General features: G+C 36.7%; 1 protein-coding gene across 2 annotated transcripts; it reads right to left on the bottom strand.

The window, feature by feature from the left end:
* Nucleotides 1–60: 60 nt before the first annotated feature.
* On the bottom strand, nucleotides 61–14,208 carry NDUFA5 (NADH:ubiquinone oxidoreductase subunit A5). 2 transcript variants are annotated; one of them, XM_024757808.1, is made up of 5 exons: nucleotides 14,106–14,208; nucleotides 13,754–13,798; nucleotides 9,527–9,643; nucleotides 4,078–4,143; nucleotides 61–1,017 (listed from the first exon to the last, which is right to left on the bottom strand). In XM_024757808.1, the coding sequence occupies exons 1-5, from the start codon at nucleotides 14,124–14,126 to the stop codon at nucleotides 916–918; spliced, it is 351 nt and encodes a 116-aa protein (XP_024613576.1). In that variant the 5' UTR covers nucleotides 14,127–14,208; the 3' UTR covers nucleotides 61–915. The 2 variants fall into 2 exon arrangements, with proteins under 2 accessions (XP_024613576.1, XP_024613575.1); XM_024757807.1 differs by lacking the exon at nucleotides 14,106–14,208 and having other exon boundaries at nucleotides 13,754–13,840.
* Between the last annotated feature and the right edge of the window lie 804 nt (nucleotides 14,209–15,012).

Raw genomic sequence — 15,012 nt, 5'->3', positions numbered from 1 at the left:
TGAAGGTAAGAACTACCAAATTTAAATACATAGAAATGATAGGAGGCTAGGTAGAAAAGGTGAGGACATATGAAAAGTAATTTTATTTTTGTTTAACCTTAAACTTACCAAACTGCTTCTTTCTTTGAACAGCATTTATCTTGTTTGATACCCAGCTGCACTCATATTGGAAATTAGTGAAAACTACTTAATGATTCCACTTTGAAGTTATAACCATACAACTAAGATGTTTTGAATATAAGCCTATCTGTAAGTCAGATAAACTTTAAGAACTCTTAGTGTCTCTTCTTTTACAGAAATTCTATCTCTATCCTACTGTACTTCAGTTGATCAAGAAAACTAAAGGCAAAGGGCCAGAAAGCTAACTTCCTTAAAAATGAGACAAAAGGAAAAGTTTTTCCAACTACCACTATAAATAAAAATTTTTCTTTCAAATACCAAATCAATTTTCTCAAGTGTACAATGAATTCTAATTTGATAGGTATTTTTCTTACTACTTCACTTCAAACAGTGACCTATAAATTTGTTTAAACAACAATAATAATTAAGTACCTCTTATGTTTTTTCAGAATAAAAAAATTAAATGATGTGTTGAAGATACTACTAAAAATACTTCACCTTTTGAATATGGCCCCTGCATTGGAGATCTATAGGAATTTTTCCAATTAACTTTCAAATCTTCCCACAACATTTCTGTTTTAAAAAATATTTTTGAAATAATTCTGAATGATGCTCTACAAATCAAAAACCGATTCACAAGTCCCTATTACATAATCAACGATTTTATCGTCTCCTATATATGTTCTGTATCAGTTTTCTTGATTATAAGATGTCAATAATATGGAAATATTTTTAATACAACAGAATATTTAATTACATCAGTTTCCCATAAACACACAAGTCATTTAATGATGTTTATATTGGCCATTTCCATTGGTTGGCAAGAGGCTCTTCCACTAAAGGCTCCCATGGTTTCCATTGCACCATTTTTCTTGCCAGACTTAGTTCATTTTCAGCCTGTTAATAAGAAATTTTTAAAAGATCGTTTGATTATATTGTCTAATAGATATTTATCACAGCTAATAACTGAAATATAAACTAGTAGAGCTACTTCTTTCATATTAATACATAATAAGCTGTTCCACCATCACATGTTGAACATCATTAATTAAATTACCTTAATTCTCACAGCTACACAATCATCATGAGTAAGAAAGGATGGCTTTTATAGTGTTCAAAAGTTTAGTTGGTGAGTTTTTGATCTTAATTGTCTGTTTCACCATTTAGACTACAAATTCTCTGAAGAAGTATGTCTCTTAATCTATGTTAATGGCTTTCAAACTTTATTTTACCATGGCCCACCGCTTAAAAACATTTTTTTTTAACTAAGGGATCCACAAGATGCACATACAACTAAAACAAAACTAAAAATATCATCACCTTTACTAGCTGTCATACACTCTATTTTCTATTGAATGTAAAAAAAAAAAAAATACTAGTCACAATCCACCTAAACTGATTTCATGATCCATAATCCTTTAGACACACAATCTGTAAAATTGTGATCTGTGAAGTGTAAGAGAATACAATAGTTGTATTTTTATTGATCAATCAAATCAGTTTCCTTAATCAGATTATGTTACATTTAATTTTTCCTCTCAAACACAATTTACAACACATTTAACAAATATATTTTAGCTATCTTTTTTTTTTAACATCTTCATTGGAGCATAATTGCTTTACAATGGTGTGTTCGTTTCTGCTGTATGACAAAGTGAATCAGCCATACATATACATACATCTCCATATCTCCTCCCTCTTGCATCTCCCTTCCACCCTCCCTATCCCACCCCTCTAGGTGGACACAAAGCACTGAGCTGATCTCCCTGTTTAGCTATCTTCTTATTTCACATTTTTTCCACAGCAAAAAGACCTATGACAACTCTGGCCAACTTAGAAGAAGAACACTGTTGAACACTTGTCAGGACATCAGAGGAAGAATTCAAACACAGAATGAATGCTTAGTTTCTATCAGAGGCTATAATTATCCAGTTAAAAGGCAATGCCTCGGGACTTCCCTGGTGGTGCAGTGGTTAAGACTCTGAGCTGCTAATGCAGGGGGCCTGGGTTCGATCCCTGGTACAGGAACTAGATCCCACATGCATGCTGCAACTAAGAGTTCGCATGCCACAACTAAGGAGCCAGCAAGCCACAACTAAGGAGCCCGCGAGCCACGACTAAGAAAAAAAAAAAAAGGCAATGCCTCATTTATGCCAGTGGTGCGAGACAGCCAATCTATGTTTAGCAGCAACAGTCTAAATGTATATAAACAAAGAGTTAAAAAGAGTAGATAAACAGAAATCTGGGGGTAGAGGTATTTCCTAATGCTGAAATGAGAAAATACTGATTAAAACAATCCCTAAGGATGACTCTCTCTCTGAATGCCCTTTGACTTTTGTCTCTTGAACATTCATGCCTTCTCTATGTCCCCAAAAAGTCACTGCATGCTGAGGAGGGTTCCTACCCCTGAACACCACTTAAGTCAGCCCTACTTCAGGGAGCTGGACTCAGCTGGCATGTGGTGCCTGTATCTACTCCCTCCCTCTTCTCTGGCTTCCGACACACTACCCTTTCCTCATTCCTCTCATATGTCCCTCTAGAAATGGGCTGTCCAGTACGGTAGCCACTACCTACCTGTGACTACTGAGTGAGCACCTGACATGTAGCTAGTTCAAATTCAGATGTGCTGAGAGTATAAAATACACACCAGATTTTAAAGACTTAGTATAAAAAAAATGTAAAATGTCTTAATGTTTTACATTGATGATATGTTTCAATGATATTATTTTAGATCTACTGGGTTAAATAAAGCATTATTAAAATTTAACCTTAGCATAGCACATGAAAATTTGAGAACTGCACAGATAACGTAAAAATTAATGTACTAGCTAAAGTTATGATCAAAGTGAAATCAGGTAAAGAAAGAGGAACAGAAGGAAGACAATAATAATAAGTTTGCATTAAATTCCCATAACACTTTATCTAGTACCATATTCAACCTGGCAAATGAATAGGAAGGCCAAGAAAATAGGCCTCTGAATGACTGAAACAGTCTACATTTATAGAAAGCTGTCTGAATACTCCATTCTTCTTTTAACAGAGCCATCTAACAATTCTTTCAAATTTATATATTATGTCTATTGGTAAGAGATTTTGATAAAATCAAGCAAGAAAATGTAAGAAAAAAATGTTTACCTTTTTTTTAAATATGAAAAACGTAAAAATTACATGAAATAGAATTAAACATTTATCAGACCCTTATAAGGGGAAGACATTCTAAACCTATATATAATATTGGGAAGGAGGGGAGATTAAAAGGGGAGTGGGCAGAGGGAGAGTGATTTGACCAAGTAAAAAATTTTAAAACCTCTACATATGGGAGAGAATAGTTAAAGTCAAAAGGCAAAGAACAGACTAAAAAAAGAAAAAAAAAAACAATATAGCAAAAATTTAAGGTTAATATCTTTTATTTGAAAAAAAACTCAAAGAAATATATAAGAAAAACACTAAAAACAAATGACAGAGTAAAAACTTTAACAATATAAATTACAAAACACGAAACACAAAAACATATTTTAAGAATTTAACCTTCAAGAGTCAAAAATAAAACTACATTTTAATTTTATGACTCAAAAGATCTGTATTTTTCCATATTAAAAATATAGTAACCCTTTAAAATGTAAAAATATATGTATCTAAAAAGATAAATTATTCAAATAGCAATAATACTGTGTTACTAATTTGAACTAAGGGAAGGCTAACAAGAACATGCTAATTAAATTCTAAACTTCCAACAAAAGCCTCATAAATTCAAATTATAATCAATGATAAATATTTAACTGACATACACATGTCAGAGTATGCATTTTCTTATGTGGTTAGTCTTCTATTGGATGAATTGATATAAATTAAGAAGTTTAGTTTTCCTTTCTTTCCGGAATGTGAGTTTTGTACCTCTATAACATTGTGCCTTTGAACATTTGAAGCTAAACATCTGAATATTCAACTTTTCTTTACCTGAAGAATCACCTCTTCTATTTGGCCTCCCTGAAGTTGCTCTTCTAATTTTTTAACATTTGGTTCCTATAATTTAAGGGAAAAAAAGAAAAAAATAGTTAAAGAAGCACAAAAAGCACTTAATATGACAAATATAATTAATTTTTCTTTCATTGTACCCTTGCTAATTTTTACCAAATATCTGGTTAAGAGCCATTTCATCTCTGTACTATTTTATTGCTTTTCTATCTTAATATTAAAAGTGTTAAATGTTTATTGATGTGCTTATCAAGGGTAAGAATATGATGTTTAATTCAGTTTTTCTAAAATATGGATTTTAAAATAATACTTTATTTTCTTAGTACTTCCTATATTTCCTCTTAAGCATTAGCATTAAAAATAAATGCTACCCTATGACCCAGAACTCTACTCCTAGGTATATGCCAAACAGAAATGCATAATACATTAACCAAATGACATGTTCAAGAATGTTCACAGCAGCATAAATTACACCCCCAAACCAGAAACAATCCAAATGACCATATATAAGAGAATAAATGAATAAACTGTAGTATTTGAATATAATAGAATATTATAGAGCAATGAGAATGAACAAATTACAACTATATGCAACAACATAGATGATTCTCTCGAACATATTATTAAGCAAAAGAAACCAGACAAATACATATTGATGATTCCACTTATAAAAAGTTCAAAACCAGGCAAAATGAATCTGTGGTGTTAGAGGTCAGAAGAATAGTTATCTTCAGGAGGGTAGTAACCTTGAGAAGAACAAGAAAGGGTTTTGGCATTCTGGAAATGTCCTCTTTTTTGATTTAGTGTTGACATGTGTGATTACTTTGTGAAAATACATCAAGTTCTACGCTTATAATGTCTGCACATTTCTTTATGTACATTATTCTTCAATAAAAGGTTACCTGAAACTATCACAACATTGTTAATCGGTTATACTCCAATATAAAATAAGAAGTTAAAAAAAATAATTAAAAATAAAATAGCCACTGTGCTTCCCCACTTTGACTCCAAAAAAAAAAAAATGTTAATATAGTAACTAGAACATTCAAAGACATATATTTATTTTCTAGTAGACCAAGCTTTTTGAGAGCCAGAAACCATGATCTATATATACACATGCATATGTAAATAAGGTGTAAATAGGGTAGCTTCTTGGCCTATAAATGGAGTGAAAAGAGGGAGAAAAAAAAAGTTACTTTCTACAAGAATTGGCATCTGTCTCAGGGCATCTGCTGGCTGACCCAAGATATCTGTATGGCTTGCTCCTCCACTTCCATCAAAGTCTTTGCTCATACATCTTCTTCTTAGTGAGAACCACTCTGATAATTTATACTGTGGTAGGCTGGAATAATGCCTCACAAACTGTACATGAACTAATCCCTGGAATCTATGAATGTTACTTTATATGGCAAATGTTTCGCAGATGTGATTAAGGATCTTGGAATGAGAAGATTATCCTAGATTATCTGAGTGAGCCCTAAATACAATTATAGGTGTCCTTCTAAGAGAGAGGCAGAGGGAAATTACACATGGAAGAAGAAAAAGTAGACTGGAGTCACTCAGCCACAAGCCAAGGAATAACAAAAGCCACCACAGCTGGAAAAGGCAAGGAATGAATTCTATCCTAAAGCCTCCAAAGGGAGTGCAGGCCTGCCGACACCTTGATTTTGGCCCCTGATACTAATTTTAGCTTCCAGAAATATAAGACAATAAATTTCTATTATTTTAACTCACAAAGGTTGTTGTAATTTGTTACAGCAATCATAGAAAACTAATACATATTGTAACACCCCTCATCACCCTCATACACACCATTCTTCCTTCTTTAATTTCCTTCACTGCACTTACTATGTTCTAACACACTATGGAATGTACTTCTTTTTTTTTTTTTTGCAGTACGTGGGCCTCTCACTGTTGTGGCCTCTCCCGTTGTGGAGCACAGGCTCTGAACGCGCAGGCTCAGCGGCCACGGCTCACGGGCCCAGCCGCTCCGCGGCATGTGGGATCTTCCCGGACCGGGGCACGAACCTGTGTCCCCTGTATCGGTAGGCAAACTCTCAACCACTGCGCCACAGGGAAGCCCTGGAATGTACTTCTTTATTCACTTATTTTTCCTATTTATTTCTTTGCCTCCCATCATTAATGTATAATCTCCAAGGCAGGGATTTTTATGTTTTGTTCATTGCCATGTAGGCACTAGCTTCCATGCCCAGAACCATACGTAGCATATGATAGACATGCATTAAGTGTTTCTTGAATAAATACAAAGTAGTTAGAAAAGAGAGGGAAACAAAGCAGATGAACATGTTTGAGAAAGACTGTTTAACTCAAAATGACTGAGCTAAGAAGCCAAAAATTAATAACAAAACAGGGAAGCTGGTCACTGTCATGATACCCAGGAGGGAGAATGTAGAGAAGGCAAGGAATATTCAACATTATTTTCAACTCAGGAAAAGCCTGTGTTGGGAAAACAATTCAAAATTTGTCTTACTTAAGTTGGGTCAATAATGTGAGTTTTATTTACTAATGGCATAATGCCACCAAGCTTAATAAGGTACCATGTACTGAATGCTCATTATATGCTTGCACCTGTGTTAAGCACTGTACATATATTACCCATTCAGTCCTAACAACAAGTGTTCAAGGCAGGTATTATTATATCCAAGTTATAGATGAGGGAATTGAGACAGAGAAAATGGGCAATATGCCAACTCACAAAGTATTAGAGCTGAGATGAAAATTTTGGAAAGACCACAAACCAATGCTTTTCACCACTATGCTATTACTATCTCCCTAGTATAATCTGAAAAAAATATTTACTTTTATTTCCATTTTAGGCTTAGACACTTTATAATCATTACAATATTCCCTGAAGATTCCATGGCTCTATGGGTGGGATTAAAAATCTGCGTTAATTTTATCAAACAGGATTCAGCAATACAGCTATTACATAGCGCTTGGTGTTTTTAAAAATTATTTGTATACAGCCTTTTGGATAAACAAATATTTCTAAGGACCTTATTAAGTGTCAGGCACTAAGCTAGATTCTTGGGATAAAAAGATGAATGCAATTCACAAGTAGCTTATGGACTAGTACAGAAGACATAAAAGGCTTCACAGAGGAAGTGATGGATCTTGAGGACTGAGTGAGAACTGCCTGGCAGACAAGGTAAGGGTATTCCAGGAAGAGGGAAGAGAAAATACAAAGAAACCAAAAATAACATTGCATGGAACTCACATAACTGTCAGAAGTCTGGTATTACTGAAGTATAGTGTACAAAACAAGAAATGACAAGATAAGACTGAGAAGATAACTTAGAGCCAGATCTTGGGGGGGCTTCCATACCATGCTAAAGACTTCATCGTATAAGCCAGTGGCTCCCAAACCTGGCTATACGTCAAAATCATGCAGATAAAGGTAGCTAGATGAGTTTCACACAACCAGCCCAGCATAAATCCTTAAATTCAGCCTTTGAGAAACACTGAACAGGAAACCACAGTAAGGGTTTAAGCAGGAAGATCTCATGATCAGATTTACATATTGAAAAAAAAACTCTATTGGCAGTGTGGGGCATATAATGAAATATGATAGAACTAAACACAGACCAATTTAGTTATAAGGCAACTGAAACAGCCTAGGTCAGAGAAAAGAATTTTAGAACTATTAAGTGAAAGCAATGACAGTGAACTCTTCTTTGGGTGACATTGGCAAAAGTAAAGGAAAATATAAGGATAAGTTTTCTTTTTCTTTTAAGGTAGGAAAAAGCTAAATACATTTTGAGGCTAACTGAAAGATGATAATAAAATGGAAGGCTAGGGCTTCCCTGGTGGCGCAGTGGTTGAGAGTCTGCCTGCCGATGCAGGGGACACGGGTTCGTGCCCTGCTCCGGGAGGATCCCACATGCCGCGGAGCGGCTGGGCCTGTGAGCCATGGCCGCTGAGCCTGCGCGTCTGGAGCCTGTACTCCGCAACGGGAGAGGCCACAACAGTGAGAGGCCCACATACAGCAAAAAAAAAAAAAAAAAAATGGAAGGCTAAAAGAGAAACAGAGAAGAAATGATTAAAGGGGAACACGGTTATGGAGAAGGAAAGCAGAGAATAAAAGACAGTTGAAGAGACTGACCTCATGAAAAGAAAAAGAAATTTCTTACATGAGATGGGAAAAAATGCATAAGCCCATTTTCCTTAAAGAAAGATGAATTCAAAAGAAATGTTAATTTCCCTTTTAGAGACCTGTAATCTGTGAATTACTTCCAGAACTGCCAAGATAAGAATAAAAGCTCCAAATCGAATTGCACTGTTTTGCCATATACCTGCAGAAAATGTAAGAATTCTCTCTGGACTACAGAGTTTGGTGATCTAATAATAAGAAAACTATATTAGGGCCACTTATTACATGTATAAGTGGTCCTAAACTTTTGGAGTTTATGAACACTATTTTGGATAATTACAAAAGTCCATGAAATAACTGCTAGTGTGGAAATTTAACAACAGTGCAATATAGTTTGGTATAAAAGAAGTAGCAGCAGTCTATTGTGTGCCTGTCTAGGGCCTTTGATTCAGAAGCTGTAAAATGCTTGTATTAGTCTTCCTGGGCTGCCATAACAAAATACCATACATAGACTGGATGGCTCAAACAAGAAACATTTATTTTCTCACAATTCTGGATACTGGAAGTCCAAGGTCAAGGTACGACAGAGTCCGTTTCTGGTGGGAGCTCTCTTCCTGGCTTGCAGACAGCGACCTTATTGCTGTGTCCTTACATCGCAGAGAACACGAACTCTCTGGCATCTCTTCTTAGAAGGACACTAATCCTACTGGATCAGTGTACCACTCTTATGATCTCATTAACCTTAATTACCCCACACTGCAGGGTTAGGGCTTCAACATATGAATTTGGGAGGACACAAACATTCTGTCCATAACAAAGCCCAATATAATTTTTGGTAGTTAAGAGACTAACTTGGTCCTCTTCTTTTTATAACAAAGCACTTTTTAAAATAGTTATTCCTGACAGTTGTTAAACACAATATACATATTTTTTTCGGTTTTGTTTTAATTCTTCTCTACTCTAAAACTAGAAAAATGAAATAAAGATTGATATATCTATAGATAAGAAGTAAAAGATCAATAAAGGACTAGACAGGTAAGAGAGATAAATGAAAGCTATAATGTTAACTTAAGGAAGGGACTTGATCTTATTCTTTCACTCCTGTATTTATAGTGCCTGTCATATAAAAAGTACTCAATAAACAGGAGTTTGATGAATGAAAGGGAGAAAGGATGGAAGAAATGCATGGAGGGAAGGAGAATAGAAAGGAGAGTCTGCAGAATATGCAAAAAGTAATCAACTGAATTTTTAATTTTTTTTTGTTAAATGTTGCATTGGATACCACACATCCAAGAAAACAAAATCAAGTTAGCTACTTACCGCTTTAACCATACTCAGCCTCTCATTTGTAATCTGTTCTGTATACTTTCTATATGCTGCATTTTTAGGGATTTGTCCAAGAACATCAAGAATCTTTGTATACAATATTTTTAGCCTCTGAAAAGACAAAAAATACAAATTTCCAGTTTAAAATGTCACCAAAGATTTAAAAAGTCTCACCGATTATTAAAAAAAAAAAAATTCACAACTATTTTTTAAAAAAGCATTTAACTTTTCCTTGCTGCAACTTCTTCATGTCTATGCCTATCGATCCCTTTACAGCTTAGGAAAAATGTGAATATAAAGATGGAAACTTTTCATATTTGTATGTATGACAAAAGTTGTACAGAAGTTAAAGGTATGATAACAAAAATAAAACTGCATTCTAACTTATTGCTAACAATCTTTTTGGTAAATTAAATCACTTACTAAATCAGTATGTCTCAAATTGAGGTCCTAAGCACTGCAAATTCTGATTTTTAAAAAAATTTTTATTTGGATTTCTATAGAAATAGAAAAATATATAAGCAGTATATTATCAGTATGATCAAATTTAACGGAATGTAGTGATGATACTTCAGTGCTTATGCTTAGCGACTATGATCAAGTTGGTACGATGTGAAGATTTCACCACAGGCTCAACAGAAAAAAGCAGCAAGAAAACTGAGTCACTGCACATATTAAAGCAGCACATATTAAAGCACACTGAACTTAAAGGTCAATACAGCAGCCAGCAATAAAGTCATACGATAAAAAGTTGTTACAGTAGACCCTAATTCACAGTTCATAAATATTAAGTATAATCATAAATTACATATGTGATGAGAATTTTTCATTATTTCTTTGAAATTTAATTTGAAATTTGTTTTAGTTTAATTGTATTAAACTGTAGAGGCTAACACCTAATTTCATTCATATATAGTCACCATATATATGAATAAACAAAACCAACCTTAAGGGTCTCTAAGAATCATTTTTATTAAAAAGTACTCTGCATATTTAGACATTACTTCTATATTTGAATATGATGTTCTGTAATAGAGGGTATTTTACTATACTAATGTAGAGCTTGTTAGATAACATATAATCTAAATTGTGTGTGTGTGTGTGTGTGTGAGTGTGAGTGAGGGGCGGTTTAGCCTCATTTCTTCTCAACTTTAGCAAAGGGCATGACAATAGAAAGGCCTGGTAAGAGACATGGATTCTAAAATGGGGAAGTTAATAATATCAGCTTCATAGGATTTTGTATAACTTAGAACAGTACCTGGCACACATAAGTTTCAATAAATGTTAGCATTATTATTCTATTGGGGAAAGAAGAGTCACATCAGCAGATGTGAGAGAAGGTTTCATAGAAAAGGCAGCATCTGAGATAGACCTGGAGGGATGGTAGGACTTAAGACATTTGAAGATGTTAGAAAAGGCAATCTTACACATAGAATACATACAGAGGATTGAATGGCAGAAAATACAGGTAATGTAAAGTAATTATTCTATAGTTCTATTTCCCTTGAACTGTGTTGTCTAATATAGTAGCCACTAGCCAAATTTGGCCATTGAGCACTTGAAATGTGACAAATCTGAACTAAGATGTGCTGTTAAGTGTAACTACACACTGGATTTTGAACATTTAGTATGAAAAAAAGACTATAAAATATCATTAATTTTTTATATTGATTATATATTGAAATGGTAATATTTTGGATATGTTAGGTAAAATAAAATATATTAACTTTTTCCTTATTAAAAAAAAAGTGACTCCTAGAAAATTTTGTACTACAAGCATGGTTTATATTTATGACTTGCATTATATTTTTATTGGACAGCACATGGCTAGAATATAGGACACAGAGAAAATGCTTTGGAGATAAGGTTGGAGAAAAAGCAAATCAGACTGTATGTGGTTCTGCAGGGCAAGTTAAAGCATTTGGGCTTCATTATGTGGGCAATTAAAAGATTTAGGGAAATTGTGATCAGATGTGTGCTTCAGAAAAATTAATCTGGCAGTAGTGAGTTAAAAGAATAGGATAAAGGAGCAACAGAGAAGAAGGCCAGTAACAAGGTTGTTGCAATTCTCTACACAAGAACAAGGGACTAAACTGTGGTAATAATAGTAGGACAAAAAAAGAGAGGTCACAATGGAGAGTTGTCATAGAAAAGGATCAACAAAATTCATCGCTGGAGTGAACATGAAGATAAAACAGTGTAAGAGAAGTATCAACTATGATGTCCAATTCTCAGCCTGCAGAGTAAAAAGACTTTGATACCATCAAGAAAAGTACTCCACAGTGGAAGAAACAGATTTAGAAAGGGAAAACCATGAGTTCAGTTTTAGACAATGAGTCTAAAGGCATTATGAACTCATAACGAGTACAAGACATTAACTCAACAAACATTAGTTACTGAGCACATACCATGTGCTAGCATAGTTCTAGCAGTGAACAAAAGAATAAAAAATCCCTGTCTTGATGATAACCTACAGTCCAGTAGAGAGAGACAACATACAAGATAAATCAGTAGAATACAGTCCGTTGAATAGTGATCTGGAGAACCACTGTAAGCACTTCTGTATTTAGAGTGAAATAGAAAAGCAGTGGTGAATTCTGAGGAAAGGAGTCACATGACTTGACTCACATTTTAGCAGGCTGACTTTTGTTGAAAAAAGATCAAACTGAGGCAGTGAAAAGCAGGGAGAGGCAGTTAGGAAGCAAATGCAATTATCCACAGCCATGATGATGGCGGCTGAGAATACGGTAGTAGAGGAGGTGGTGAGAAGTAATCAAAATTTGGATATAGGGCTTCCCTGGTGGTGCAGTGGTTGGGGGTCCGCCTGCCGATGCAGGGGACACAGGTTCGTGCCCCGGTCCGGGAGGATCCCGTGTGCCACGGAGCGGCTGGGCACATGAGCCATGGCTGCTGAGCCTGCGCGTCTGGAGCCTGTGCTCCGCAATGGGAGAGGCCACAACAGTGAGGCCCGCGGACTGACAAAAAAAAAGGATATAATTTGAAGGTAGAACCCAGAGGATTTACTGAAGTACCCAATGTGGGGTGTGAGAAAAAGAAAAGAATGAAAGATGATTTCAAGGCTTTTGACTGAGTGAATAAAAAAATGGAACTGCTGTTCACTGAGATGAGCAAACCTGAGAGAAGAGCAGGTTTTAGGGAGAAGATCAGGAACCCAATTTTGGGCATGTTAAGTTTAGGTTGCCTGCCTGACATCCAAGTGGAGATGTCCACTAAGTAATGAAATATACAAGACTTCCATAAAGGGAGAGGTCAGTGTGCTTGCCACGGAAACCCAAGAGTTATCAGTGTGTAGGTGGTATTTAAAACCATCGGAATGGGTCCAGACACCAACAGAGAGCGAATACAAATAGAGAAAAGGCCCAAGAACGAAGTCTTAGAACTCCACCATTTAGAAGTAGGGATATGAGGGATAAGCAGAAAAGGAGAAGGCCAAAAGAAGTAGGGGAAAAAAACACACCAGGAGATTGAGGTATCTTGAAGCACAGTAAAGTGTCTGATGGACAGTGCCAAATAAGTCAAATGCTGCTATTGGGTTAATAAAGATGAGAAACGTGAGCTGACCATCGGATTTAGCAGCATGGTGACCTTGAAAAGAACAGTTCTGGCCAAGCCTGACTGGAGTTCCTTCAAAATGGATAAGAGAAATAGGAGACCGTTAAGTACAGATAACTTTTGAGTTAACCTGTAAAAGGGAAGGAAGGAGAGAAACGGCGTGATTATAGGAGGGAGGAGAACGATCCAGGGAGGTCTTTTTTTTTTCATGGAAGAATGTCCGAATACTGACGGGAAAGACCTACTAGAAGGGAAAACTGATGACAAAAGGCGGCAACTGCTAGGCCGCTATCTTTGGTAATCGAAATTGTACAGAATCTAAGGCACCTAAGAAAAGGTGAGGCGGGGGAAAAGGTGGAAAATGGCGATACAGATCTGGGAAGACACTCGCAAAAGTACCAGTGAGCCACTAGAATGCCACGGAAAAACTCAACAAGAAGATGGTTTGAGAAAGAGATCATGGCAAAACAACCAAACAAAAACGTGGTACCAGATAAACCAGGTACTAAATGCCGCTGTTGACTCAAGAGCTCACGCAGTTGTAATTTGGGGCTTGCAATATCTGTATTCCGTTAACCATTGAAGAAACAAGGTCGCAGGGTTCTAGGCTTCCTTGGAAACTCAGGAAGGAAGAAAAGAGGTACATACCTCGTGTGGACTCTCACATACAGCCAATCCCACAAGGCCAGTGGTCTGTTCAAAAAACAAAACACGATTCATGCTGTTTACTACAATTCCCCGCGTACCCACGCTAAGACAAACAAAACCACTACTGTCCTGGCTAAAACTGGCCTAAAACCAGCTACCGGTCTCTCAAAGCCGCTGGTTCGGAGTTTTCTTCTCCCTCTCCCATCGGAGCCGCTAAACTGGTCACCCCTAAGGGCAGAGCAAAATGAGTCCCCCAGAAGCACCGCCAAGCCCGTGACAGTTCCGGCCACCACCCGCGGGCTGACTCCATCCCCACAGTCTAAATTCCGTCAGTGACCTCCAACCGCCTCACCTTCTTCAGCAAGCCCGCCATGACAGCGCCGAGCAACCAGGACGCGCAGCCCTCTGGGAACTCGCCCAGACCCGCTCAATCCACCACAGAGGCCGCCATTCCGTCACCTTGGAAACAGCTTGGCCCCGCCCCCTGAGGCTCTTTACCGGAGCAAAGGCGCTGCACCGCCCATTCCTAAAAGAAAAAGTGACGCATGCGCAATGAGTGCACAAGCCTCTAAACCAGGAGGGTGGGGCAAATGTTACGTTAGGTGTCTTATGTGTCAGTTCCTGTCCCTCTCACGCTGCCTGCCTACCCAAAGGTTGGGGGAAACCCTCCAAGCTACAAAAACACCAGGAGATTGAGGTCATAGTCGCTCTAGGAACCTGCATTCGTCTTAACGTTTGGTGAATTCCTCTCTTCCACAGCGTAGTGTGCAGTAAAATGAGGGTGGTCGTGGAGCTTTCGTCTAACTGATCTCTCAGGTGCAAAGGTTAGTTCAGTATTCTCAGTCTTATGAGGCAAAGCAGAGCCAGAGGACACTTCCCATCGCAAGCCTTTTCTCTTTCATTTTACTCACTGAAGTACAACATCCATTTTCTCATTTTCCCAGGTGAAGTGATAACCGGACCATACCCCTTTTTTTCACTTACCTCTACAAACATGTACTGAACACCCGTTATGTGTTAGCTGCTGGGACATAGTTTGTAAAACAGCATCTCACATCGCGAGATTTACAGAACAATGACGAAGACATGCATTAATAAGTAATTTGTTAAGTGTTCCAAAAGAGGTTTGTGCCAAGTGCAATGGTAGCAGGGAAGAAGAAATAACTGAAAATTGTGGGATGACTGGAGTTTAAAAGGGCATTTGCTTAAAAAGTCAATGGGAGAAGAGCACAACAAATTGAGAATATATATAACTTAAA

The sequence above is a fragment of the Neophocaena asiaeorientalis genome, unplaced genomic scaffold (assembly GCF_003031525.2).
Source record: "Neophocaena asiaeorientalis asiaeorientalis breed wild unplaced genomic scaffold, Neophocaena_asiaeorientalis_V1.1 scaffold116, whole genome shotgun sequence".
NCBI classification, from domain to species: domain Eukaryota; kingdom Metazoa; phylum Chordata; class Mammalia; order Artiodactyla; family Phocoenidae; genus Neophocaena; species Neophocaena asiaeorientalis.
Note: the sequence above shows the minus strand (reverse complement) of the source record. Positions and strands in the feature narration are given on the sequence as shown.